The 27,595-nt window shown below is 41.7% G+C and overlaps 1 protein-coding gene across 2 annotated transcripts; it reads left to right on the plus strand.

Moving 5' to 3' along the window:
- The first annotated feature begins 229 nt into the window (after positions 1-229).
- Positions 230-26,706, plus strand: PROSER2 (proline and serine rich 2). 2 transcript variants are annotated; one of them, XM_074869761.1, is made up of 4 exons: positions 230-379; positions 9,782-9,997; positions 21,734-21,989; positions 22,902-26,706. In XM_074869761.1, exons 2-4 carry the CDS (start codon positions 9,818-9,820, stop codon positions 23,891-23,893), a joined length of 1,428 nt encoding a protein of 475 aa, XP_074725862.1. In that variant the 5' UTR covers positions 230-379; positions 9,782-9,817; the 3' UTR covers positions 23,894-26,706. The 2 variants fall into 2 exon arrangements, with proteins under 2 accessions (XP_074725862.1, XP_074725863.1); XM_074869762.1 differs by having other exon boundaries at positions 21,734-21,986.
- The last annotated feature ends 889 nt before the right edge of the window (positions 26,707-27,595 follow it).

The following is a 27,595-nucleotide window of genomic DNA, read 5'->3' on the forward strand; positions in this document are numbered from 1 at the left end:
AGACTAGACTAGAGCGTACCTCAAACTAGAGCTTCCCTCAGACTAGACTAAATCGTACCTCAGGCTGTCTCCCCCGGCCGCCCGGGAGGGAGGAGTACCGCCCTTATGCCCTGCCCAAAGGGCCCGGACTAGGCGGAGCCGTAACGAGTCGCCGCTCCCCACACGGGGCGCGCAGCCCCACCCCGGCCCGGCTTGGCTGGGCGCCTGCCGCTTTAACCGCCCGCCGTGGGTGGTGGCCGGGCGCAGTGCGCATGAGTTCGGGGCCGGCGGAGCCCGCGCTTGGCCGGAGGTGCTGCCCCCGCCACCTGCCCGCTGCTGCCCTTCCTCTGGGCTCGCTCCTCGCTCCGCCGGGAGAGGTGCGGACTGTTCCCCGCAGCCGGTGAGTGCAGCCTCCCTTCAGAGGGCTCCCCTCGCCCTGCGCGGAGCTTCGGTGCTCCGGCTGAGGGGAATCTTCGCTCCCGCCCTGGCCCCGGTGCTCGCCTGCCGGGAGCGGGGGCTGGCGGCGCGAGGAGCCGCTGCCGTGAGGCGATGAGCTCCCGCCGCTCCGCCTGCCCCTGGTTCGGTCTCCCTCAGCGGCCCCTTCGCAGAGATGCCGCGGAGTGCTCCGCGCGTTTGCCAGCCTTGAGAGGAATGGTTCAGTATTGGTCTTACTACTTACTAATTGATTTTCTAATTTTTTTTTTTTTTTCTTCTCCCCCCTCACGCCCGTTGCCGCGGTTCCCAGCGCGGCGTTGTCAGCGGGGAGAGGGGGACTGGCACAGCCCCCGAGGGTGCTTTGGACTTGGCTTAGTTCTGTGTACAGATAAGGGGAGGAGGAAAACTCTTCGCGAACTCCTTCCCTGCTGTATATGAGGCTTAGTTTCTCAGTATTGAGCTGTGTTAAGGTTTATTTCCCCCCCCCCCCCCCCCCTTGGATTTGTTGTTCTTCCTCATCATATCCTGTCTAAAAAGAATTTGTGTGTGCTAATTGGCAACTTAAAAAAAAAGAGAGTTTAGGAAACGATTCATGCCTGTGCATTGTTAAACTTTGGTACGATATTACTGACTGACTGAGGCTGATGGGAAAGAGCTGCTTTATTCCTCCTCATTGTTTTCTGACTCTGCAATTTAACATTACCAGTGGAAAAACTGTGGGCTTGAACAGTAGCAGATTCCAGTTCAAAGTACTTTTTTTTTTTTTTCCCTACCCTCTGTCAGGTGCCTTTTCCATTGGAGATGGTAAGCATGAGATGGATGGTGCTTATTAAGGTTGTAATCTTAGGTAGTTCGGTGAGGTTTAGTATGTGTAAGAGAAACCACAGTCTTATAAACAGTCTTGGGATTTTCAGTAATCCAGGATCTCAAGGGCATGTTTCCTGAATAGTTTTTGTTTTAGCATGGAGAGGAGGTAGCTGAAAGTGGAGCTCTGTTGTGCTTGGTCCTGTGCATGGGTGTAGCAAGAGATGATTCCTGCAGTAACGAGCATGCAGATGAAATAGAGAAATTGGGAGGAGGTTGTTTATCTTCCTAAAAATTTTGCAAGGATTTTAAACTATAACAAGTATCAGAAATGTAAGTAACAATTATTTCCGCTTCCTTTTATGAAGGGCACAGAAGGAAAGACATTTCCAAACCCTAAAGCATAAGTTTTAGTTTTAAAAGCTTTTGCAATTTCTGGCTTAGGCTAATGAAAAGGCATTATTTTAAGACTGTTCTACAGATCCTTGACTAATGCAGCATTGCAGATGGACTTCCTTGTACAGGTACTACTATAAAGAATAACAATTGTGGCTTTTCTCCTTCCTTTGCAGTAATTACTGCTGTATAAGGGGGGAGCTGGTGTTTAAACAGTAAAAGGAAAAAAAAAAAGTTACTCTCAGGTGTCCAGGAAATGAAGATACTAATTATTTCTCAGGAACGGAATAGATTTTTTTCCAGCTGTGTCTTTCTTGTCAAGGTTTTTTTTGGGGGTTTTTACAACAAAGGCTGAATGAGTAAAATGAAGTTTTCTGACTAGAAGTAATGCCTGATACTGGAAAGGAACTGGGAGATTCTGTATTACATCTCTAGTTTGTCAATAGTAAAACTCTACTCTTGTTGGTCATAGCTGCTTTTTCTCTGCGTGCCTCTGAGAGAAATATTAACCAAGAATGTTGGCAGAGGGGCTTGCTGGCTGGATATAGTAACTGGAACAATTTAACTCCTGAGCAGTTGACAAGTCTCAGGCTGACTGACCTTCTAAAATACTGGAGCATGAAAATAAATGAGCATATGAATGTGGCTTTCAAAGCCAGCCAGACAGGCTGTGTCAAATACTGTTACCAAGTCCTCCCTCCTCCCCTTTTTTTTAATTAAAAAATAAAAGCAACGAATTTTAATATCCAGTGTAACTAACTGCTTGAAGATATCCTTTTCAATTAGGTGCGTATTGATTATCCCTGTACCAAGGGAAGTCCAGAGCAAGACTTTACTGCTCTGTTTTGCCAATGCACTTTTCAGCGCTGTTTGCCTTGGGCAGGCAGACCTTTATGTACTGACGTAGGAATGAAATGTGCATTAAATTAGCTGCTTTTTAAAGTAAACACCTCTGCTTTGTGCTTCAGATGTCTTCTGTCCTTCTCCCTATGCCAGCACAGCAGCTGCAAAAAGAAACATAGGAAAGCAACCTAAGATCCAGCTGTGAGACTGACACAGCTGTACTGGGGCTGAAAATTACCTTTCTGTCCTAAATACTTTGTAAAACAGGATTTGGTTCACCTTTGCTATGAGTGCAGCAGTAGTTACATAATGAAACCCTAAACCCCAGTGATGTTACACCTGTGACAAGACAGAAGTTGACTAATTACAGAGGAGTCTGTACCTGAAATTGTTTATGTACATTTCATGTTTCTAAAGTGTTGGCTGTCATAGATAGCACCACCCTGATGTTAACAGGGGAGACTTAAAAAGGGTAACTTTTAAAGAATTGGATACTTTCCTTGTTGAAATTTACATAAGGAAATCTGAACTCAGAGGAGACCTCAGCCACCACCTGGATGTGTTTAAAGCCCTGTGTAATACTGGACTAGACAGCTCTGGCTGTCACATGTAGTTTTCCCACTGAGCAGGTACTGGTACTGGTCATCAAATCTGAATTGGAGAGTACCAGTGAGAGCCTTATCGTTATCCTTCAGTAATATGTTAATCTAAAGAAAAGTAACTGCTTGTCCCTGGCAGTAGTTTTATTTTTAGTTGGGGCAGGGAGGGATTCTGTCACTGTAAACACGTGGGAAAATGTGAGCACTTCAGGGATCTTTCCCTGCTGGTTTAATCCACAATGTTGTGTATGAACCTTAGCCACTGGCCTTCAATTGAGGCAACTGGATTCAGCTGAAGCTGTTATTGTAGTGAACTGGGAACAGAGTTTACTTGCAAGGGATAAAGACACGTGAGAACATGCTTCATGGTTTTTTTCCCCAGATAAATTCTGTCTTGAGGGTGGACCAGTGTGCTTAGCGTTATCACATCCTGCATTGATACTCCACTGTCTGTTTTAAAAGATGCAGCATTTCCCAAACACTGCAGAGAGGATGATGAGGTAATGATGATCTAGGCTTTTGCCAGAGGTCTCTTGGCTTGTGTTGGCTTAGTTGTCTTCAGTAGGTAACAAAGTTTCTAAAGTATAGGGTCTCAAAAAACTAAAAAGGCTGTTCTTGAAAATCCAGAAAGACCAGTTAAGAATGAAGCACAGTATTGAACCCTCTTTTTCTGGTATCTTGAGGCTTGGATTAGCATGGTCAAAGGTGTGACCTTAAACTTTGTTTCTGAGCAAAGCATGATTTGGGGAATTCAGTGTAGCAATTGAATTATTACTTTGGTGATGTAAATGTTGTTTTGTGATTGTTTCCTTTCTTTTTAAGTGGTTGCTACATTTAATTTGTGATCCAATTCACCAAACCGTTTAAGCGTGTGATGAAATATCTTAGTGAAGTCAGCTGGATTTAAGTTTCACTGAATTGGTGCCTTACCCATCTAGTTCTTTTAAGAACTTGTGTACACAGGATTAATTATTTCACTGTTGGCAGCTCTCACAAATTCTAGTGCGAGTTGTATGAATGACATTCAGTGTGTTTTTTGAGGCTCCAGATTCGTAGGACTGAGAGAATCTTTGTCTTTAGTTTTAAAACTAACGGATTTTGTAGTTCTCCAGCCTGTAGAGGAAAGTTTGAATTGTCACAAATGCACCACAGAAACCAGAAAGTTTAAAACAAAATATTGGGGTTACTTGCATTAAATTCCCTTGAATTCTGAGAGTCTCGCATGGCTGTTAGCACTCTAATTATTTTGGTTGTAGCTGCATGTCTGTCCTGGGCTGCCATGCTACTGTGAGAGTACCCCCAGTTCCCACTTTGCTAAACATTGTTCAGACTTACTTGACACCTGTCACCCATTCTGAAAATCTCCATCAGATTTTATATCTGAGGAAGTGTTTATAAAAATGCTGTTGGCCTGGTTCTTCTTTAGAGGACCATTCTGTCACAGATTGGGTGAGTGGGGTGTGGGGTTTTTTTTTAATGGTCACTATTTCTATTTGGCTGGCTGTACTGTGGTGACAGTCCCTCTCTAAACAAGGGCAGAAACATTTCCTGGTTACTGGATGTTAAATAGCCATGACTGTTTCAGACAAGATTTTTCATGAGCAAATAAGGAATGTGCTTCGTGGTAAAATGCATTAGCATGTTATCATAAGCATCTACACTTATGATATGGAAAAGAAAAATCCCAACTGAACTGTGTTGGCCAGTTTTGGTTTACCTTGGTTCCTGAACATCAAGCATTGTCAATTGTTACTTCAAGGTTTTTTTGACTTTTTCTGTAAGAACAGCTTACAAATTTACTGTCTGATTCTGGGGTTTTTGTGTGCTCAAAGCAATACCTCTTCAGCCATCCTGTGTGTTCCTAGAGTTAGTCAACTTGCCTGTGAGGTTTGGCCTTTGTAGGCAGTACTGACAGTCTATTCTTCTACCAGAAAGCTTAAATCTTACTGTATATCACAAGGGTAGGACATGGATTACCTCTAAAGCTCAAGGATTTATTCTGTATTTCGTACGCTGAAGGAGGTGAGAAGAATTCGGTTGCCGATAGCTCTGCTCATAAGGAGGAAATATGTCCACCATACTGGATCATTACTTTTGAGGAGTCTGTAACAGCAGTGGTTCAGTGAAGACATGTCATGGGCCAGTTGGTTGGTTAGCTGTGATCTTGCACAGCAGGTTCAAAGGTATGTTGCAGGAGCACTTAATACAAGGAGAAATTCATCAGGTTATTAGACACAAATACCTGGCCTGTTTTGGGAAGCCCTGTGGTCTCCTGACTGCAACGTGCAGGAATCTGAATTAATTCCTGCTCTCTGCTTGCCTTGTTTTACAAACTCTTCCCTCAGCATCAGCATCTGCTGCTAACTGTCAGAGGCTCATAGAGGTACAGGTCTCTAGTCCACCCCAGTACCATCATTTTTATAAAACCTATCCCACAATTACCTCAGAGTACTTTCAGATGTTTTTTCCAGATGTTTAACTCTCCAAACTCAAGCACCGCTATGGAGAGCAAATGATTGACGGTGTACGCAGAGCTGAGTGTGTGCATTGGTATGTGTGTATACAGCTGATGGATTAAACAAACCTTGAAGTTCACTGGCCGTTTTTTCTGTTTCAGTTCATCACTGAGCTGTTCAAGGACAGACAAAGTGTGTGTGATGCTCAGAGTACACCCTAGGCTTAGAAATCTAGCTTAAGAAATGGTTCAGGCAAAGAGCGTTCTAGAAATTGTATGAGTAGTGAAGGGAGGGAGAGACTGATATTGTGCCCTTTTAAAAATGCATGATAACTTTCTAAAAATTGTTGACTCTACTTACCTTAAATACATTGTGCAGTAAATGGCATGGTGCTGTCTGTTTGCTGGCTTTCAGCTCCTGGCTTATGTAGTGGTTGACTTTTAGCCTCTAAATGTCTTCCATTTTTGTAGGATTGATCTTTTTGCCTATTGAGCTAGTCTTCAGATAGGATTGTTAAACAATTTTCTCAATCTCCTGCTATTACAGAAACAGTTGCCTGTAAATGCTAACATTGAACTTCAGTGGAGAAGTAATCCGAGTCAGCAAAACTATAAAAACATCCTTCTTAAAAGGACAGACCACACCATTATCTTTGATGGCAACTTAATACAGTCTCTCTGAATTATGTGTCTCTGTCAAAGCAAAATTAAATCTTTGGAAGCAAAATTCCATGTTAACTTCGAAATATTTCAATTTCCTCTTACTGCCCTCTGACAAACATGCATGATATGTGAATTGTATTAAGTATCTCGTGAAGGCTAGCTCTGGTGTAACCAAGAAGTGATCATTTCAGCTGATACAATCACATCTGCCCTAAGATGCCTTTTTGATTTAATATTTGGGATCTTCTCTCAAAATAGTACTGTTCCTGTCACACTTCTGCACTGGTCTGCTTTTTTTTATTAATCCCTAATGGTACAGGCACACATCTCTTAAATGAAGGAAAAAAAAACCCAAACCTACTGCAATGCGTTGAATAGACCAAGCAACAAATCCTGTTGCGAGCAACTTTCATATTTAATGCATCTCTGAAGGTCAGGAGGAACAGCTGCCTGTCGTCCTGCTGTTCTTGCTCTCTCTGAGGATGGTTACCTTGTTTTTGAACCCTTGCTTGTTACCTAGGCAATCCTACTGAAACAGGCAGTGGGGTGGTCTTGAGATTCATTAGGTTCTTGGCTATTTCTATCTTAAATCCACAAAGTCTTTCACTTAATAGAGGGGACATAAAACGAGCGAAGGGACCTCTGTGTTAGTCATGGTTAGGAGGGGAATTTGTCTGTAAAGCATGCCGTATGTATTGCAGCAGTGCCGGGCAACCTCGCATCAGCTGTAGCTGCACTAGATACTGTACAAATATGTAGGAGTTTATCCCTTATAGCATAAAAAAAACCACAGCAAAGGGGAGAAGTAATAATGTGAATGGGTTATGATCTTATTAATGTGTACCCTTGAAGTGTTAAAGATGATGTGAAAGATAGAAGGGAAAACAATCTCCCCCCCCCTCCGTCTTTCTGCAGGCTCACAGGCTCTATCCCACAGCTCCTGAGCTTTTCTGAAATGAGTAAAACCTCCAAAGAAGTCGTGGCTTACAACACAAAGCAGAACCAGCGCCATAATGCTTGCTACTTGATCTTGTGTGGGTGGCTCTCTTAACCAGTTGCAGTCACTGCCTTTATTCTTTGTTCAGGAGCTTTGTGAAATGTCTGCACTCGAACTCCAAAATGAGTAACAGGAGCTTGATGGAAGCAGAGTTATTTGTTGTAATTTAGAACTTGTGGCTGCCATGTTTATTGCTACTGAATCTGGGTGTTCCCCTTGTCCTGGATGCGGATAGCCTGCTATGAAGCTTAGACCTGGGTAGGCTAAGGTTTTGCTGTTGGAGAAAGAAACACAGTACTCTTAAATACTTTCTTCTCCCTCAGAGGTTTGGCCCACTGATTAGTTTCTTGGTAACTTGGATTGATAACTTCATGTGGTTGGTCTTTAAATGTGGGTCTTGTCTGTGATGTCACAGCTCCAGACTGCAACAGATCTCTCATAATGTAGTCTAGAAAATTCTCAAAACTGTTTGTGAACATTTTATAGAAATCTGGTAGCTAATATATCACCGAGGGACTGAACAAACATGGCATGTCCAGTTTATACTGGGGACACCGGGATAAAAATTGATGCTGCAGCTGATGAGAAATGATACTCACCTTATGCTGGATGTCAGTAGGAGTATTTGCCTCTTGCTGGTCCCTCCTTAGAAAAATACTCTTTTCCATCTGAACATCACCTTGAAAGTCATGGGATGAAATGTGAAGTCAGTGGGAGTTTTCTGTGAATTTCAGAGGTGTCAAGATATTCTCTGATAGTTTTGCCTTCTAAAAACCATATATATTTTCTTGTTTGTGTGTGGCTATTCAGTGCCACAGGGTTTGTTGTAGATGGAGCTGCTGTTGCAGGGTATGTTCTAGACTCGGGCTGCTCTTTTCTAGTTTGGCCTTCTGCAGCAGAGCTTTTTGGTTTGAGCCTGGATATGCGGCAATCAAAGGTAGAGCAGCTGCTGCAGTGCTCTCATGTCGGTCTGAAAATCAGGACCAAGAGCATGTTTCTACCTCTGTGGCATCACTTAAAAACCATTATCATGAGGATGCACTGTATTTGTTTATAGATAATGTTATTAATGGAAGAAAGGAAGAATGTTCTTTTTATGTAAAAGCAAGGCTAAATCTTAATCGTTAGCCTTTCTTATGAACATTAGGTCTAGCAGATGCTTTTAGTGTGCAATCCAGTGCTCTGTTTATGTGGATTGTGCTTCCAAGACTTGCTGGACTGCAGCCTAGCTACATTGTGTGGGAGCCTTCCCACAGGACACGTTGGTGCTAGAGCATAGACGAGGGAGCATTACCTGTGGTAATGTCATAGCCCCCTCCTGGGAGGAAACGATCAGCGGGATGGAATTGTTGCTCAGTATTGGCAGATGTTATCTCTCTGCTATGAAACACTAATCAGCTTACCAGGAGGCTCTGGTTTCTCAGCCCTCGGCTGACAGGGGTAGGGAGGAAGGAGAAGTAATCCAATTGAATTGGAAATGCAGACGTGACTTTGCTTCTCATGTCACCTCTTGAACCATAACAAAGGGAGAAGCACTTGGGAAGCAGGACCATCTCATTTCATTTGTACAGTGTCAGGGTAATGGTATCCAGTTCCCAGCTGGTCGCATATAATGCGGTACCTCAGAACCAACTGTTTTGAGGAATGTGTCACAGCTGCTTCCTGGTCACAGGCAGGGTGGGTGAAAAGATGGACTGTTAAAGAACAAGGCAATTTCTTGTTGCGAAGGATGTTTTAACGTACTGGAGAGAGAAATGAGCTAGGTTCTACTTTTTACCCACCCCGTGTTTGTGCTGTTAGTGCACAAGGATGACTTTCATATTTGTGATACTTTGAGAATGAAGGAAGAAATTCTGCCAGAGTGTTTTGAGAGATGATGACAATTCAGAGAGATACTACAGAACCGAGCACTAGGATAGCTTAAACTGGGGGCTTTTGCTCCAGTAAGTGCTGGTGCATATGTCTCTTTCAATAAGCATCTTCCAAATGTACAAGCAGTGTTTCTTCATGGCTGAGTGAAATAAAATCTCTGTAAGCTTTAAAACTCAATTTTGCTATGTAATGTGATGGTGCAAAAATGGCATTAAGTTCTATTCATGGATCTTCCCCCAGAAGTAGTTGGCATAGAGCTGCTTCAGTAACACACGAGTTAACTGCAGCAGTGTTAGGAAATGAACTGGATTCTGTTTCCCTCATGTGATCTGATAAATAGAATTCTTGTCTAAAAGCTAATAAAAGATGAAGATATTTGAACTGGGTCAGTTGATAGCTGAGGGCTGAGGGGTTTTTGTTACTGTGTCATAATGGAAAACACAAACCGAATCTGTAGGACAGGTATGTGTACCCAGTCGATGCTCGTAATTGTGTGCTTCCACACCAGATGTCTACAAGATGGGGATACAGAGCCTTGCTATGTTGCGTTTTTAAAGTCACCTTTCAGAATAAGACCAATCTTTTTTTAAAAGATGCCCATGGTAGATGTGTTCTAGAGCATAAAGATATGCCTTTTATTAACTTGTGTAGGATTTTTTTTTTACTATTTATTTTCCACTCCTTTTCAAGCATTTTAAAAGCCAGATTTAAATGTATCACGTTATTCTCTGTTTTCAGAAATGAATAAAGCTAGCAGCCCTACGTAATACGCTGATGACATTCTACGCTGCATCGGGATCGATAAGTCAAGAGAGTGTGATGCCTAGAAATCTCGTCTCAGATTCTCCTGAAATGGCATCTGAAATCTCTCCAAAGCACGCACGAGGGAGCGTGGAGAGGGATGGCAGTGTGGAGAATCATGGCAGCCAAGCTAGATGCAGAAACCTTGCCTTGGTAAGTGGTTAATGAGCCTCACACGTAGTGATACAAATTACATTAGTAGCTTTGTTCACGTCACAGGACCTTTTTTTTTTCATTAAGCATTGAATTTTGCCATTTCTAGTCCTAAATGGTTGCTTGTGGTCTTGGTGGTTAACAAACTGATAGGCCAGAAATAACTATTCTGATTTGGTACAACAGCTTGTTCTTCTGGTCTGACTGTCTCTGAGAGCTTGGAGAGTGCTTCTCTCCGGCCGTTCCTCCCAGGGATCCAGGAGCAGCAGTAAGGAGCACGCCTTACACTGGACTACTCGGTGCAACCACCTGCATGTGGTGCACAGTTTGGTGCACATCTCTGCCCTCCCTTTAAGTAGTTCATGAAGGAACTTGAGGATAGCGTTGGTTCTATATGCTGTTTCTTGATTAAGCTCTTTGTTGACACTACTGAATGAAGGTCTCGGCTTATTCCACCTTCATATAATTAGGTGAGTAACAAATACGTCACTATAAACAAAGCTGTCTTCACATTAGTGAATATGAGTGTGTGGCCATTTAAATAGTATGTGAGTAATTGAGGGAGTAGGATGAACTTCAGCGTTTTTCCAATTAGCAGAATGATTCAGGCAATGAACTCAACAGTACTGTTTGTACTGTTGTACTGTGACAGGCTAAGCCTAGAAAGCAGGTATGGTTCCTTGCTTATTTTTTTATCATCACAACCATTTGAAAAGCATCCTTTTTTAATTGAGGAAAGAGCATTCCAGTAAACATGCTTTCCCTAAATGGAAGTCTAAATCTCTGTCTTGCCTTTAAACATAGAATTAAGCTTTCTTTATCTTTCCCTCTGCCCTCCCTGCCAGCTTCCTTTTAGTGAAGTAGTTTTCTGTGAAAGAATGAGTGGTGAAAATAAGTTGGCAGGTTGATACCTGTATTTATATATATACACACCTCAGAAATGCTGTGGTTTTGTGCTACTCTGTGAGCTTTTCGGCAGCTAGAGGTAATTCTAAAGATGTTCTTTCTTGGTTGTTTCTAATGAAAATACAACTCTGTTAATATTGTGCTGTATCCTTCAGCTTGTGTTGCTAGTTAAAACACAAAACAAGTATTACTAAATTTAGTCCCCTAACTGTTTCTGATCTGTGCTAGAAAAAAGTTGTGAAGGGTCAGGGTGGGGGAGTTTGAAATCGCAGCCAAGTACACCATTTGGACTCAGGTATTTAGAGTATGTTGTTTATTATATGAAAACTGTTTGGATCTTGGAGAATTACAGTGGGAGTGGCACTTTGTTAAAAGATTACAGCTTGATTTTATGCAGAATTGCAAGTTAATTTTATGCATTACTCTGACTCTATAGTTTTCCAGGTTATCAAACTAGTAACCAATCATGTTTCCATGGGGTTTATTCTTAGCTGTGGTAGCAAGCATGAGACTAGTCATTTGAAAAAATCAGTATTGAATAATGAGGCTATGTATACATTGGTATGTTTGTACAATCTCAACCTGAGTCTGCTGTGTCAGAAAATGACATAGATTCCCTTAGTCTGACTAGATCTTACCATGTGATAATCCATATGATGATGCATCAGCTAGAATTGGACTCCATTCCTACTCTATAATGCAGTAATTTACAAATGGAATAAAAGCTGGCTGCAGGTTTAGGCAATTCCCATCAGACCCGTGCATCGGCAAAAGAAGTTCCCGAAGCCTTCAGTTTGTCTTATTTGAGTTTGTGCATGAAGAAAGTGAAGCATGTACCAAGAAGCTTAATTCTGGTGCCACAGATCCCCTTCCATGACCGTTCTTCCAGCAGTATAGTAGGTGGCATGTCCGATAAAGCTGACAACTAGTACGTGTGGAATAACAGGTTGGGGAACAGAAAATCTTTTCAATAAAGGCATAATTTCAGTTTCTGAACTGCCAATTGTGATTGAGTAAATAGTAGTCAAGTCTGTAGTGCTGCTCAGATCTTCCTTTTTGTGATCTGATGTAAGAAAACAGTATTGTTCCCCTGGCTGATACCTTTTGTTTTTGTTCAGCACTGAAATAGGCTTTAGAAATCCTCAGGATAAAGAACACTATTCTTCAAATATTTCTTTTTCTATATCCTTGTGTAATTGTGTATTAAAAGCATGATTTTTACAGTCCACTAAGCAGATCAGGGGATTTGTAAGAGGAAAAGCTAGTTACTGGAACATGCTCCTAAAGGCCTTAACTTCTTGTTTCAGTAGTTTTGTTATAAAAGTTCAGAAGATAAAGAAGCTTTGATGGCCTAATGAGAAGGAAGGCATAGATAACTTTGTGTAGACAAATAATTTCTTATTAAACCAATTCTCAGAAAGGAAGGGGCAGATTTTCAGGCACATTGGACCTTCGTAGCCCTGAAACAGAAGCAACTACAGACTTACCTGCCTTTTCAGTTATCACTTTTCTGGGTCTGTTCGCAAGGAAGGTTAGGGTTCACTTTGAAATTTTTTTTAATGGCCTTGCAAAGGAAACCAGTGTAGCAGTGCTTTTTATGATAGGCCTGTACTGCTGCAGGTTTCTTCCTACTTGATTACAAAAAAGAGGCTCTCAAGCTTCTCAGTGTCAAACTACATTAGTCACTAAATATAACCTTTGTATTACATCTGTGGAATTCAAACAAACCGAAGGATGTGATAATAGAGACAAACCCTTGGACCGGCTTTAGCCTACGCTGACTGCGTAGAGCTGGTTTGGCTGACTGTTGGCTGTTCTTGCATACTGTGTGTCAGTGCTGGCATTACTTGCTGTGGAACTGGTTGTCGGTTTAGAAATGACTTGGAGATGGACATGGATTGCCATGTGCCAAAAAGGTCTTAAAATTCTGTGGGTGTGATTCTTACCAGTCAGCTGTTGTCAGTTCAGTTTAATTTTGTGAGATTTCTCAGCTTCTTACCTACACAGTGGTGCTTTTAGTTTTTGACAATTGCAATCCTTAAAGCCAAATTTCTTTTTTTAAATGGAAAGCAAAGTGCTGATGTCCTGTCTTGATTGCAGTAGAATTTTCCATATAAATGATAGACACTCAGGTCTGAATTTACACTGCCAAATCTCTCGCAGCAGCTGAAGGCAAGTACACGAGCCTGCGTTTAGATGGGAGGAATGTTTGCCTTGATATTTTCATCTCACACCAACTTTTACAAACATGAAAGTTCTTATATATGAGGACATGAATTTGCACATATATTCTGGTTTCTTTTTGATGAAGGTGGTGTCCATACATATGCTTGGCAAAAGCATGAGACAAGTGTACCTTCTCAATACATTCAATCAGTTGCACTATCCGAAGGGGAAGGTAAGCAAAAACACTGTTCTGCCTGGCAATTCCGACTTCCAAAACCCATTCTTGAATGATGCTCCCTGATATGTGGTACAAGAATTAACTTGCAGTGAAACATGGCTGCAGCAATTTAAGGGCACTTAATTTGGAGATAAAGCTAGGTCTTAGCTTTTCTGAAGCAATTCGTCTTGTTCCATTGACCAAATAGGCACAGACCGACTTCTTAAAGCCAAGCCTTTTCCAGTGCTTCACTCTGGTAATTGTACTGTGTATCTGTTCTCAGCTATGAGTAACTGCTTTAGTTTCTAGGTGTGAATAACATGCTAGTATAATAGTATCACCTGTGAAAATTATACCAGAAGGTGCTGATTGTACCTAAAGTGAGCTGTGCTACTTGGAACTGCACTAGTAATAGGGTGTGACGGTGCCTTGGATCTGTTGATGCAACTTCAGTACTGTACCTTCTGTATTTGAACATGTCTGAGTGATGGGTTTGAGGGATAGTGAGTTCTTGTCACTCTCAATGGATCATGCTGTGGTTTTTAAATTTTTATTTTAATTTTGCCTTTGGTTCTGACAGATCCTCAGTTAATGCCACAGTTCTTCACCACTCTTTTTGGGACAGTGGTGACCTCCGGAATTTGGTCAAGTGACTATTTCTTTTGGTCACTAATCAAGTGGTTTAAATTGGCTTCCTCTGTGGCTCTAACAAGACTTAATACCCAGTCACTGAAGATGTTTTGTCACTGTCAGACACCTTGTATAGTACGGGTGACATTTTGCACATTGGTTACATAGACAAGAGCAAGTATCTTGTGAATAGACTGAGCTAGCTCAGTATCTTATTTCATACACTCAGCCATTTAACTTGGGGTTGACCTGGTTATTTTGTAGTTGTGATGTCTCTTGGAGACTAAAAATTAGTTGCTATGACCTTTATCCTTTTTGGATCAGTACAGATAATTCAAATGCAACAGATGTTGTTTTCTAAGTGCATCACATTGTTATCTCTTTGCCCCAGACTCTCTGATGGAGGTCCTGGAATTCCAATGTGGTTTTAGGAGTTACTGGAAAAGGACGGACCGTGTGGCTGTTAGCCCACTGCCACCTTATTTTCTTGCAATTTGAGTGTGCAGAGTCTTGTGATGATGAGCGGCACTTCGGGTACATTCAAGGGAAAGTTCTGAGAAAGACTCCTTTCATAAAATGAATGTGTTTTTTCCTCCTTAATACTGATACTCTGCAGGCTTTACTGTACTACAAGGTCTCATCATGTCCAAGCACTTTGCCAAATAATAAACAAAAAAATGAGAAGAATTTTTATGTCTGTTATGTACTTTCTGTGGATACAGCTGTCTCTGGGCAGGTGGAAGCCATTCCTTACAGGGTGTGGAGAGAGCTATGCTATGCTTTACCCACTTTAAATTGATACTAGTATGACTTGGAAGCAGTATGATATTAGTATGACTTGGAAGAGAATTGATATTAGTATGACTTGGAAAAATAAGAGTCACTGTTCCTACCAGGAGGGCGAGAAGTAGAGGGGAGGAGGGGCTGGAGGACCAGTTGCTTTGGACCATGAGTAGGGTAAAGAGCCTGATTCCTAGTAAGGAATGACCTTGCTGTAAAATGTGCTAGTGAGAATATAGATCTTGAAGGCAATTTGTGCTCTGTGCACAAGCTGCATCGTCCTACTTCAAAGCAGGATCTGGTAGATAAAGATTATTGCCGCAGGTGGGCAGCTCTGCTCTTTAACCCTCGCTGCCAGGTGTTCCTGAACGTCTGAAGCAGTTTCTTTGTACTCTACTACTTTTCAAGGAATACTTGGATTAGAGTTTCTGTACTGAGAAAGCCGATTTCCACTTGTCTTGCCTTCAGTGCATGTAGAGAAAATTTGTTGTAATGATATGGGTGGTCAACTTCTTATATATTAAAATACACACAGGGCTGCATCTGCCTACCACCCACTTATTCTTTGCTGTTTTAAAACATAACATGCTTCATTCTTCCAGCCTTCCTGTGCAGCTAAACTCTCAGCACTCCTCGCTCTGTTCTGGACCCTGTCCAGCGTGGCGGCATCCTTTCCAAAGTTCAGTGACTGAATCTGAACTCTGTATTCCAAATGAGGATGTGCTGTTATTTCATCACCCTGGTTAATATATCCCAGGATGACATTCGCATACCTGAACAGCACTCTTTTTCCTCTTTATGGCACTTAAATTGACCTGCAACTCCTTTTGTCTTGTGTTGCCAGACATTTTTCATCACTCTATATTCATGTGTTTTTCAACTGAATTTCATCAGTTAATTTCATCATGGACTACCAGCACACTTATATGGCTCATGAAGGTCTCATTCCGTCGTACCTGGTTCTTGCACCAATGTCTTCCAGCATAAGGGGATTAACAAATACTAAGTTAACTGTCTACTGTTGTTAGTGAAGTATCAAAAGTTTAGAGGTATAAGCATAAATGTGTTCAGGACTTGTCTTGTTTCATTATACAATTTATGATACATTGTGCTACTTCTCAAAAATAGCAATCTTCCCCCTGCCCCCCAGTTATATAGGTACCTTGCAATAACTTCATCTAGGCATAGTTTCCTTATTCATCTATGAGTATGTCTTGGGGAGCCATGTCATAAAGCCTTCAAATCAAGGTATATGAGATCTTGTGCTTATACCTGTTGCCCAAGTCAGTAACCCTCTTGTGAGAAATGAGATCGGTGTAAAATTACTTGATTTTTGTAAAAACAGCATTAGTGGCTTTTGCCTGAAACGTCTCCCAGTTTTACTCAATGTTGTTCTAAAATAGAAATTAAAGGAACGAAGAAGTTCTAAGCTGATCAGCCTTTGATAACCAGAGAGATGTCTTCAGAGTTTATATAGATCTTGCACTGCTTTAGCTTGCTTTTTTTAAAAGGTTAGAATTAATTTGTTTATGACTTCAGTTCATCTAGTTTATTTTTTAAATACTTCTAGATAACTTGTTTCCTCACATATGACCTATTGACTATATGCTTTGCTAACTATTATGAAGCACATGGGTACAATTATATTAATAAAGTGAAGAAAACAACATTCAGTATTATAGTCTTCTTCACCAAATGGAATGGTATTATCGAAATCATCAGATAGTGGGTTGTAAAGGAAGTACTTTTTGACACAGCACACAATTAAACTATGGAACTCATTGCCACAGAATGCTGCGAATGCCAGCCATTTAAATGGGCTTAAACAATAAGATGAATTCATGCTAGAAAAGCTCATTAAGGGTTATTAAGTACACCGATGCGGATGCAACTGGGAAGTCCTTTAGCCATGTATTGCTGGAAACTGGAAGGATGCAGGGAAGAAAAATATAAATCCATCCAATTTACAGCAATACTCTTTTCTCAGCCCTGTTCCCCTGTCCTGTGCATTACTGGTGGCTGAAGGCAGGCTACTGAATTAAATGGACTTTTTGGTCTGATCCTGTGTGGTAGTTCTTGTTCTTATCTATAATTCACTTGCTTCCAATTTAAGCAACACTGGAGTATGATCCATTCTGTTTCCCTTTCTGTCAATATAATCAGAGGTACTTGCCTTTCTTCTGCGCTGAAGCTTCTGTACCTGTTCTGATACTGTTCCTGCATGCAGGACTTTTTTTTCCCCCCCTTTCTTTTTACAGGTAGAACTGCCTGCCTTGTTATTAACAGGCTAAGGCCTGAGTGGTGCTATATGGGTCTCTTTCTACTACAAATTAGAACAGTTTGCTCCCTTCATGTTTTTTTGAGAAACATCCAGTCACTTCTCTCCCATGGAACTGTGCCTCTTAATTCTTTGGCACTGTCAAGTGATTGATGATAAATCAGTTGAATCTGGTGTTCTCCTGGTATTTTGCTAATTGAAGTTTGGTTCTCTAGCAGTTTTCAGAAAAATGTTTTGCCTTTTTTTTTTACCACTGCAGATGTCTTGGGATTTCCCCTGCTGTTCAGTTTCTGTCAAAGCTGTGCTGGTTTTAGGATTCTAGGTCTGGATGTGATGTTAAGAATTTCTTCAGATGCATGTGAAGAATTGTGGGCCTTTTGATATTAATCCTATTTTGGACAGGTAGGAAAGGGTTCTTTTCTATGAAACAGATTCTGTTATTCTTTTATTTTCTTGTTTCTTTTTTCCTCTTTTATACCAAACACCATCATAACAGACCATTTCCTATTTGGCATAAGCAGGAACTGTTTGGCTGCACAGAGATCTAAAATATTAATGCCAGCTGAGCATACTCAGCTATTTCATCTGTTTGCATCCCAAATTTCTTCTGTCCAAGCAGTTTTTTTTAATCTTCAGCTAAGGCACAATTTTCAAGTTTCAAATTTAGACTGTCTTTTAACAGTAGCTTTAAAGTCAGTAGTGTTAGGTGTATGTGAGTTCTAGTTTTGGGAGGCTTGTTTGTGTATTAAGAGTAGGGAGTTGGTGGAAAGTATGAGGGGAATAACTCAAGTAGCTGAAAAGAATCTACAGATTGTTCAAGGAGACAGGAGGCCTGGAAAACCAGCCCAGAAAGAATATGAACTGTTCCAGTACTTGGAATATGTGAGAAATAAACTAATTAGAAATAGACTTGGTAACCTTAGTTAAAACTGGCATCAGTTAACCACAACAAAATTCCTCCCATCTTTCTGAAAGCTCCACTATAAGTAATACAAGTGGGTATTTTCTAATACAGCACTGTTCTCAAACCAGTGGTAAAGCAAGTCACTGCTTGCTTTACATTTCTGAGCTCCTTTGGTTTGACCAGCTTAAGTAGGTTTATTTTCACTGTCTAAAATGGGATTATTTCCTTGACTCAAACTGCAACATGCTTTGCCTGAAGTTTTCTAACTGGGCTGGATGCCTTGCACGTCAGTAAGGTGAACTGCCATAATGCTGTCCTTTCTCCAGAGCTGCTGTCTTTTTTTGTTGGTTGTTTTTTTTTCTGAGGAAATGTGACATTGGTCATCTTGAAGGGAAACTTAATGAGGAAAGCGATCAAGGTGCTAACCTAGAGGAGGTTGCCCTTTCACATCTAGGTATGCTGTTTACTACAGATGTATTTGCAAAGGGATGGTTACTCGTTTCGGATCCTTCACCTAAAGGGAAACTGCTCACTTCAGCAAGATCCAGGAGGGATGGTGAGTCAGGCAGAGCTTTGCTGACCAATCCTCCTGCAAATCTTACCTGGCATGGAAAAGCGCTCAGTCCTGCAGCACAGAAACGGATGAAAGCAAGGGCTTCTGAAAGTCTTTGCTTCAATTCACCTGCTGTTTTGCTCATCTCTTGATCAAATGAGTTAAGCTCATGTGAGAGCAGTTGTTATTTTACATAAACAGTGTGGTGCAATCATTTCTGTACTGCACTGCTGTCTGGATCTGCTGCCACTATGAACTTCTTAAACACAACCCGCTTTTTTTTTAGTTTTGCCTGCGGAAGTCTGGCTTATACAATGAGCTCACCCACAACAAAAGCTTCTTGGAGTCCTGTTCAGCCCCGGCTAGGGCCTACCTAATAACAGCTCCTTTCCTGTCATTCTCTTGCCTACTAGACACAGCAGCCATATGAGTATTTGGGTGGGGAAGGAAGGAGATTGCAACATCCATTAAGAAGAAAAAAAAAAAGGAAGGCTTTTCTGTCTCTCACTTCTCAAGTGCAGCTGTAAAACTTTCCTTGGCCTTTGAAAACTGGGTTCTGCCATGTGGTGGGTGCGAGCTGTGGAATACGTCAGCCTTTGAAGTTAGTCCTTTAAATAGGCAATTGCAAATGGCATCCAAATTTAAACTTTTATAGCAGTGTTGCTGCAAGCTGGAATAAGTTACTTATTCTGACAGTACCCTGTGAATGGTAGGACTAAGTTACGAATACCCACACCTCTGTGTGCATCTCGCAGCCATCAAACCACGTTCACCCTGATGACAGTAAATCTAATCTCTAGAAATGTAGTTGTAGCATGAGCTCCTTGTAGTAATGTAGTTGTAGCATGTAGTTGAGTCCCTTGTTGAAACCAACTTTGTATTTCCCTGTAAGACTTCAGCCTTCGGTTTTAACAGAAAACTCTGCCAGCTGTGACTGAAGACTGCTGTGTTCACATGATTGCAGCCACAGATAAGCAAACCTGTCTTGAAGTGTCTGGACTAGGAGTGGCTGAAAGGCAGTGTGACTGTCTTCTGTATGTCATTCATTTATTTACAGGGAAAATGTTCTACAGGCCACACGGGAGAAGGCAACTAAGAGCCCTAAAGCATTTATTTTCTCAGCTGTAGTGTTTTGAGTGCCTAGAGACTAACTGCCACTTGGTACAATGCAGCACTTCATAGTTCTTAATCTATAGGCATTACTTTTCTACAGAGGTACACTGTTCTTGTTTTTAATGCTGGGGATGGGGATAAAAGCTTTGTTTGTGGAAGGAGTTAATAGAGCTGCACACAGCTTCTTCTAATCTAATGTAAGGTGATCTGAACAGGCACGGTGAGCTTGAAGCAAGTTGTGCTGCCCTAGCAAGAACATGTCTACCTCTTGGATATTTGCACTGCATACCTTTATGTATTTACCTACATTTCCCCAATCCACCATTGAGAAGTAGCCTTATTACCTTACCTGCATGCACAGTCAATGTCCTCGGAGAAGAGAAAAGTAGAGATGAGAAAGGAAACTCTCTTGTATTGCTTTGCTGGTGCCTTCTTGTTAAGTTACTAATGGCAAAGTTTCCAGGATATGCCTGGTGGGAGAGAAATTCAATCCAGAAAAGGGAAAACCTCACTTACTTTTTCAACAATACTTAGTTACGTTCCAGAATTTACACAGCTCTCTTGGGAAATGTTTTTCCTGTATCCATTGTCTTTATGTAGTGCCTTTCCTAATCATTCTTTGTCATCTCCAAGCTTCTGGAAAAGTGTTTCCCAGGGTGTAGGTGGAGGGAAAAGAGTTTGCACACTGCTGCCTAGCTTCTCACAGTGATACTGTGTTAATCAAGAACAGTGACTCATAGAAAATGAAGACTGGATAATCCAAGTGACTATTTATCACTCCTGTGGTCTACAGGATTGTTTCCTGCTGGAGAAAATAGCCTAAGGCACTTTACTGCTAGGGAACAATCTTACTTACTCTAAACTTTTCCTTTCTGTAACTCAAAGGTAAAATCCTTAGAAACCCTCTCCGTCCTTATTATTACTTCATTGTAATGTACCATGTAACTCCGGATAATTCAGAGATTGCGGTGGTAGAGCCAGATTTCAGCTCCAGCTCCGCCTCTAGAAGCCAAGTCCCACTTTGATCTAGAGCAAAAAGAGAATCGGCCCATTTGCTGGACTGTCCTGAATGCACCCTGTCCCTCTCATGCTGCTCCCCAAGCCTTGTCCCTGAACCTGACACAGCAACTGAAACAGCTTACTCCAGTTTGGAGCCTGAAGAAGTTATCTTAACCCTTGTAAAGGTACAGGTGTGGGGTTTTTTGCTTTTTTGTCTGTTTTTATGATGTCTTAACAATTTGTTCTGTCCAACTCAAATAGACACTTTTCTGCTGAACTGAAGTTAGGTACTTTAAAGGATTGTCCTGGTTTTGGCTGGGATAGAGCTAATTGGTTGGGTTTTTTCTCCCTTCTTAGTATCTAGAATAGTGCTGTGTTTTGGATTCAGTATGGGATTTGATATGAGAAGAATGTTGATTAAAGTACTGATGTCTTTAGTTGTTGCTAAGAAATGAAGGACTTTTCAATTTCTCATGTCCTGCTAGTGCGCAGGTATGCAAGAAGCTGGGGGGAGCACAGCCAGAGCAACAGACCCAAATTGGGCAATGGAATATTCCATATTGTATAACGGCATGCTCAGTATATAGGTGAGGGCTGATTGGGAAGCTCCACTCGTGTTTTCAGGATGGTGGTTTCAGGATTCTCTCTTCTCTGGGGTCCTCTAGCTAGGAACAGGCTGGACATCAGTCAGAGGGTGTTGAGCAATCACCACCTGCTGTTTGTATTTTCTATTACTATATTATAATTATTATTTTTATTTTAATTATTAAATTGTTTTTATCTCAACCTATGAGTCTCCTTACCCTTACCCCTCCAACTCTCTCCATTCCCCGGGGGTGGGGGAGCGTGAGCAAGTGGCTGTGTGGTGTTTGGCTGCCAGCTGGGTTTAAACCACAACAAGGATGAAGTACTAGTTTTTCTTCAGTCAAAATAAATGCCCTGTAAACTCCTGACTTACCTCCCCCCCCCCTTGCATTGTAGTGGCTGAATGCCTCTTTGGGAAGGGATGAAACTGGAAGCAGGAGTTGCTTCTGATGTGACTGCTGCCTGTTTCATCCTTCCTCTTTCTGTATTCAAAAAGGGGTGCTGTGCTTGCTGTCAGTGTACTTACCAGTACTCACCTGTAGGGTGTTAATGTTTCCCTTTTTTGTTGTGTTTTTTGTTTTGTTTTGTTTTTTTCCCCCCCACAGGATGATGAAAGTCTGAAGTACTTAACTCATGAAGAGCAGGATGTTCTCATGTTTTTTGAGGAAACCATAGATGCCTTAGAAGATGACTTGGAGGAGCCGGTCCTACGTGATAGTGGCATCCACTGTCAGTCTCCAAGGTCAACAGAAGAAAATGTGTCCAGTCATTCAGAGACTGAAGATATCATCGACTTAGTACAGTCAACACCTGAGAGTAGCGACCATGAAGGCCCTCCTAGCAGAGATACAGAACCAGGTAGTGGTATTTCTTGACAGTGTGGTTTTTTTCCCTTTGACCTAGCCCTGACATGTTCCAGTTCTCATTAGAAACAGCTAAAGAAATTCTGTACCTTCCTTACTACCTCAAGATTAATCTGTTACACATCACGACTTTTAAGGACCATGATTTTAATTTGACGTGGGATTTCTGAAATTCTTGCTGTTACTAGAACTCTTTCTGTTTTTTGGTTTTCCCCTCATGGAAATCATGCATATGATTAAGTTGTTGCTATCTCAGTCCCCTACCTGGTGACTGAGTTGTAACAGAACTGAATATTATGCAGAGTCACTGCAGCAAGGCAGACTAGTATTCATCAATGTGTTCAGGCTCTGCTTCTCTCTAAGACCTCTTAACACTTTCTCTAAGAGTTTTAAGATAGCAGATTGTTTGTAGTGTTACTTCATGTGGGACTGAAAGGCACACGATCCTATCAATGAGTTTGTGACAAAATAGTGTATGGCATGTTGTTTTCTTCACCCTGTAGAGTTTGCTCTCTCCATTTTTGCAGAATGGATTTATCAGCTAGTACATACAGTGGGACGTAATGTGTCCTTTCCTGGCTGTTATAATAAAAAATAAGGATTGCAAAACTCTTACAGAAGAAGCAGCCATTGAAACACAGTGAAGCTAATGTGCAGATTGTGAATGAATGGCAGAAAGAGAGCTTCTAGTGAATGCATTGTAATTATGGTGATTTGAACTTATAGCATCGCCTACAAGATGTCATTGCTAGGAGTTCAGTTACAGTTTCTTCTGGCAATGTGGGTTGAGTTTGAGTTAGAAAGTTGGGGGGAGGGGAGCACTGATGCTTGCTAATCCTAGGTGAAAGAAAGCCTTGTATTCTGCTCTGTGTGAAGACTTAATGACATTATTGATGCTTTGTCTTTTAAGTGTTGGATGCTACGTGGAGAACTGAGAGCCCTAAGCCAGCTGTACCTGCTGACCTTCCCCCACATCCCCCTATACCACCGCCATCAATGTCTGAGACACTTCCTCTTCCTCCTCTACCCCCTCCTCCAGTGCAGCATCCAAAATTGCTTCGTTCTATTCCCACTCCACTCATCATGGCTCAGAAGATGTCTGAGCAGCAGACGGAGAACAGGGTGCGCTTCCCCAGTGCCGTCAAGGAAGGGAATTTGGACAAGAAGAAGATCCCAGTAGTCAATGGTGATTATTCTGCAGCTCCAAAGCACCCTCCTGCACCTGCACCCAAACTGTACCGGTTCCCGAGCAACATCAACATAACAAATGTCAGTGGCAAAGAATTCAATGAGACTATTTCAAAAGCAGCAGTTAATGTCCAGGAGCGGAGAGCTCAGGTGCTGGCCAACATCAATGGAGGAGCTTTTCTGGCAGCTGAACTGGAGGAGAAGCTGCAGAAAAGTGATTTCTTGTCACGTAACAGAAGTTCTTCCTTAAGGGATCTCTCCTCTGAGCAAACACGATACGAGGCCCTGACAAAACTTGGCCTAGTTAAGGGGAAGCCAGCTCAGGACCAAGTGGACCATGCCCCAAACACTCAGCAGCTTGATGTGCAGCCCAAGCAGGCAGACACTGTTCCCAATGGATATCAAAACATCCATGAGATTTTAAAAAGTGAGCCCAGCCCTTTCCTTCCTATGGGCAAAACGGTAACAATCAAACCAGAGGTAGCTCTTGCTGCTAACAAGGTCAGCAGCGTGCAGCAGAACACAGCAAATAATTTTAATGATTATAAACAACCTAGTCTGAACCTGGATATGAGGAGGAGATCAGGTTCGCTGCCTAGACCTTCAGGATTTCGATCCCAAGGGGTAACGGTAAAGTTTTCTGGCCGCGGCTCAACAGAAGAAGCAAGGAGAGAGGCACTTCGGAAACTGGGGCTACTGAAAGAGACTGCGTAATTCAGATGGGAATGTTGTGGCAACAGGGGGGAAAGTCGTAGCATGGCTTTGTGCTAGAATAGTCCCAACAGGATTGGGATCAAACGGATTGGAAGAAGAAAAGGGAAGTTCTCTGCTTCAGGCAAGCTAAGGAGGCACTAGACACTGTGGAATGACTGCTTATGTTTATCCCAGAAGGACTGGCACCACGTACGGTCATGCATGGCAGTGGGTTTCAGCTCTCCTTCCTACAGAGATACTCATCTGTTGCTCTTTGACTCAGAGGAATTGTATTTAAGTAATGCTGGAGTATAGCAGACAGCATCTCGTTAATGAAGTGTACAGTGCAGTATTGTTGTACATAGCAAACCAAATGGCTCAAATCTTCCTTTTGCTCTTAGGCCAAAACAGAGAGCACTGTTTGTCATGCCCACGTGCATGTGTCTGTTTGTGGGAGCTTGAGATAATGTCAAAACTGAAATTTCTGACCAGCGTGGCACGCTTCTGTGACTTTTTGTTGTCTGTATTATCTGGCTTGGCTTTGTTCCCTACCAGTGGTGGAGCCTTCCACTTCCTTGCTCTGTGCCCACTTGACTCAAGACTGTACAGAGGGTGATTTCTGTTTTGACCTTCTCCTTGACAGAGCAGCCCAAGCTTTGAGTGGGTGACTGCATCACTCTGCTGCTTCACCTGAAGTCTTGCCTTTCTTCCCAGCCACCTGCTTCTTGGTCACGCTCTAACAACCTACGTGTCCAGTGAAAGGCACCAGATAAGCCTCAAGGATATGCACCATGCACTGGTTTTCACACTGACAGCCAAAGAGACTCCTGACAATCTGTGACCCCAACTGTTCTGTACCAGTGACAATCTTATAGCGGAGAAGCCATAGGAACAAGTTAACTTTGAACCAAATGCGAGAACCGCATGTCAAAAGTCTTATGTTAGGGTTCCTGTGAAGAAACTGTTACATTTTGAACAATAGCTGTACTACACTGAATAGTTGTAAGTTCTGTTACTTCTAAAATCATCCCGTAGTTTGACAGCCCTCATAATCCTCTGTTCATAGCCTTATTTGATTCTACCCTGCCAATGCATAACAAAAATTACAGCCAAAATTCTTGCAGGCTAAGTGGAGTTACAGGAGAGAGCTGTATGTAAAAGCACGTTGCTCCTGAATGGTCCAAGTTGGCGTTATTTTGCCTTTGTTCAATGCTTTTAAAGATGGTCCCAAAATGTATTTGTGTGTTGGTATGATTTTTTTTTTTAATATGGCAAAGCTGCTCTTCCACATTAAAACTCCCTTCCCTTTTTGTACACCTGAAAACATCAAGAATAGCCATTTTAAAATCAAATGCCAAACTTCAGACTCTCTAAATTTCTTGTTGTTATTCCTGCATGTTTAAGAGTTCTCAGTGTTTTGTTTTTTTCTAAAGGGAAAAACTCACTTATTCTCTGCACTTTCTAAAGCCTCAAGCAATCCCCTCTTTTTCCCAAGCAGCTGAGTAATAAACCTTGGAGAAGAGGAGGGGAGTGGCTATAATAGAAACTGACACACCCTTCAGTGAGGAGCTCTGACATAACTGTGATAAACAAGTTTGTAGTTCTTGTGATAAAGTATTTCAAACTTGCTGAGCTGTACTTGTAAATGAAGCTGTTGTGAAGGAAGAATCTTTGCGTCATTCTCAACCTGCCTCATAAGTTAACGTTTTTTGGGTTTTGGGGGGTTTATTGTTGTGGTTGTTTTTTTAAATTATCTGCTTGCTGCTTAAATTTTTAATTGTGTTGTTATGGTATCTGGCTGGTTCTGTTATGTAGTTATTCTTTTCAGCCTTTTCACTGGGTAAGTGATCATGTTCCTCATTGTGACAGGCATACTATACATAAGCAATCAGTAATTAAAATACGTGGCCATTCCTCAGTCTGGCAAAGCACTTACGCATGCATAATCGAATGTGAGAAGTGCTGCTGGAACAAAAAAGGCTGCTTGTATGCTGCGAGTAAAGCGCATACTTATTTTGCTGGGCCCTGAGTCTGTAGTCCTAAATCAGAAAGACAAGGAAGCACATAAAATACATCCAAGCACCTGCTTCAGGGCAGCCTGGAGTGGAGTACTACATGTGGATAATTTATTAACATAACCTGCTAAGTGAATTTAAATGTTTCATGACGTTTGTGCTTTTAAATCCTGTTAAAGCATATTCTTCATTATAAATGTGAAGTGTGTTCAAAGCAATCTTCACATCTAATCATTTCTTGCCAGTTGTTCTTTGCGTTGTTTACAGTTTGAGTCCATACTAAGCAAACGGGGGAAAAAAAACCCCCAACCCTGGCACTAATTGCTTCATTGAAATTCAGTCCTATTCAATAACTCTGTAACATAACCCTATTTTAAAAAAAAAAAATATAGATGTTTAATATCTAAAGTATAAAGTTGCAGTATGCTGAATTAGCTGGATCATGTTTTTTCATCCTTTGTGCAGGGCTGCGTCCTCAACCTGTGGGAAGTGACAGTTAGATCTTCATTAGGTAAAACCGATTTCTGCCCAGTGAGGACTTGGAACGAGGTATTCATTGTGGCCCTTCATTATAGCAAATAGCCTACTGGTAAATTCTTCTCTGTGCCTAAAACTGTAGTAAGTAAAGCCATGTACTAAATGAAGTTAAAGAGTCTAGCTGCTAATAACCAGTATATAAATTTAGCTCTATTTTGTGTATCTTGTTTTGTGTGTATATGTTGCTGTGATTTTTATTTTTTTCCTCCCCTTTGTGTTAGAGGTAACTGTCTTGCACAAATCTGATAAATAATCTATTAAACTGGGATAAAACCAATGAAACGGTGGCTGATGGGAGGTGCAGTTTTGTTCTTTGTGTCTCAGTAGCATGCAACCTCCTTGGAGGAGGGAAGTGACTTCTTTAAATGGCTAGTATCAATTTAATAACTTTTCTTTTTGCAACTGTGAATGTGTGTGTGAGCCAGAGCTCAATCTGGCCACACCATGGGTGAAGGAGAACAAAGGAAAAAAAAAAAAAGAAGAGGTTTATGGCTGTCTTCTGACAAAAGATGTGTACTCTCACTTCTGGGTTTCAGGAACTGTGACCAGGGTCTTTGCAGGAATTAAGTTCATCATGAGCAGTGTTTGAAGTAGACAAAAGCCCTCCTCTCCCAATGTTTTGCAATATTAAAATGACTTTTCCAAGAGGAATATTGTGTATGTGAAAGAATAGTAACTCCTCCTTGTGCTTCCGTGGGTGTTACTGTAAGTCAGTGTGATCCTTCTGAGGGTAGAGGTCTGTCTTGTTGCACAGGACAAAGTTCTCCTTTAGAGAATATTCCTGTCCATCCCTTCTGAGCACGTGTGCTTGCTGCCTTTCTGTCTTTCGTTTGGATACTTGCATATCAAGACTGCTAGGACATTTCCAACCCAGAATCAGTGCTGACTCTGACATGTTACTAGAGTTACTGCTGCTAAGTAGAGTATAGAGGTGAAGATTTCCAAAAGAAATGCTACATAGCTGAGGTGGTGGCTAAATCATCTGCTGCTGAGACTTGTCCCACTTAAGTAGGGAATGGTTTAGAGCCAAAACTAACAACCTTTGATTTAATAACAATGATGACAAAACCCTCAGAAGAACCAGGTGTTCAGGAATGAGTGGCTGCATTCAGTGGCCTCAGCCCCTTGTGCTTCATGCAGGCTGCCCCTACCACCCCAGCTTGTACCTGGG

Source organism: Strix uralensis, chromosome 5 (assembly GCF_047716275.1).
Source record: "Strix uralensis isolate ZFMK-TIS-50842 chromosome 5, bStrUra1, whole genome shotgun sequence".
NCBI lineage: Eukaryota > Metazoa > Chordata > Aves > Strigiformes > Strigidae > Strix > Strix uralensis.

What these genes read in the sequence shown, in the direction of transcription:
- PROSER2 (XM_074869761.1), top strand. Translation starts at nt 9,818, where the DNA reads ATGACATTCTACGCTGCATCGGGATCGATAAGTCAAGAGAGTGTGATG. An exon ending in GATGCAGAAACCTTGCCTTG is followed by an intron (nt 9,998 to 21,733) that starts GTAAGTGGTTAA and finishes TCCCCCCCACAG; the next exon opens with GATGATGAAAGTCTGAAGTA. An exon ending in CAGAGATACAGAACCAGGTA is followed by an intron (nt 21,990 to 22,901) that starts GTGGTATTTCTT and finishes TTGTCTTTTAAG; the next exon opens with TGTTGGATGCTACGTGGAGA.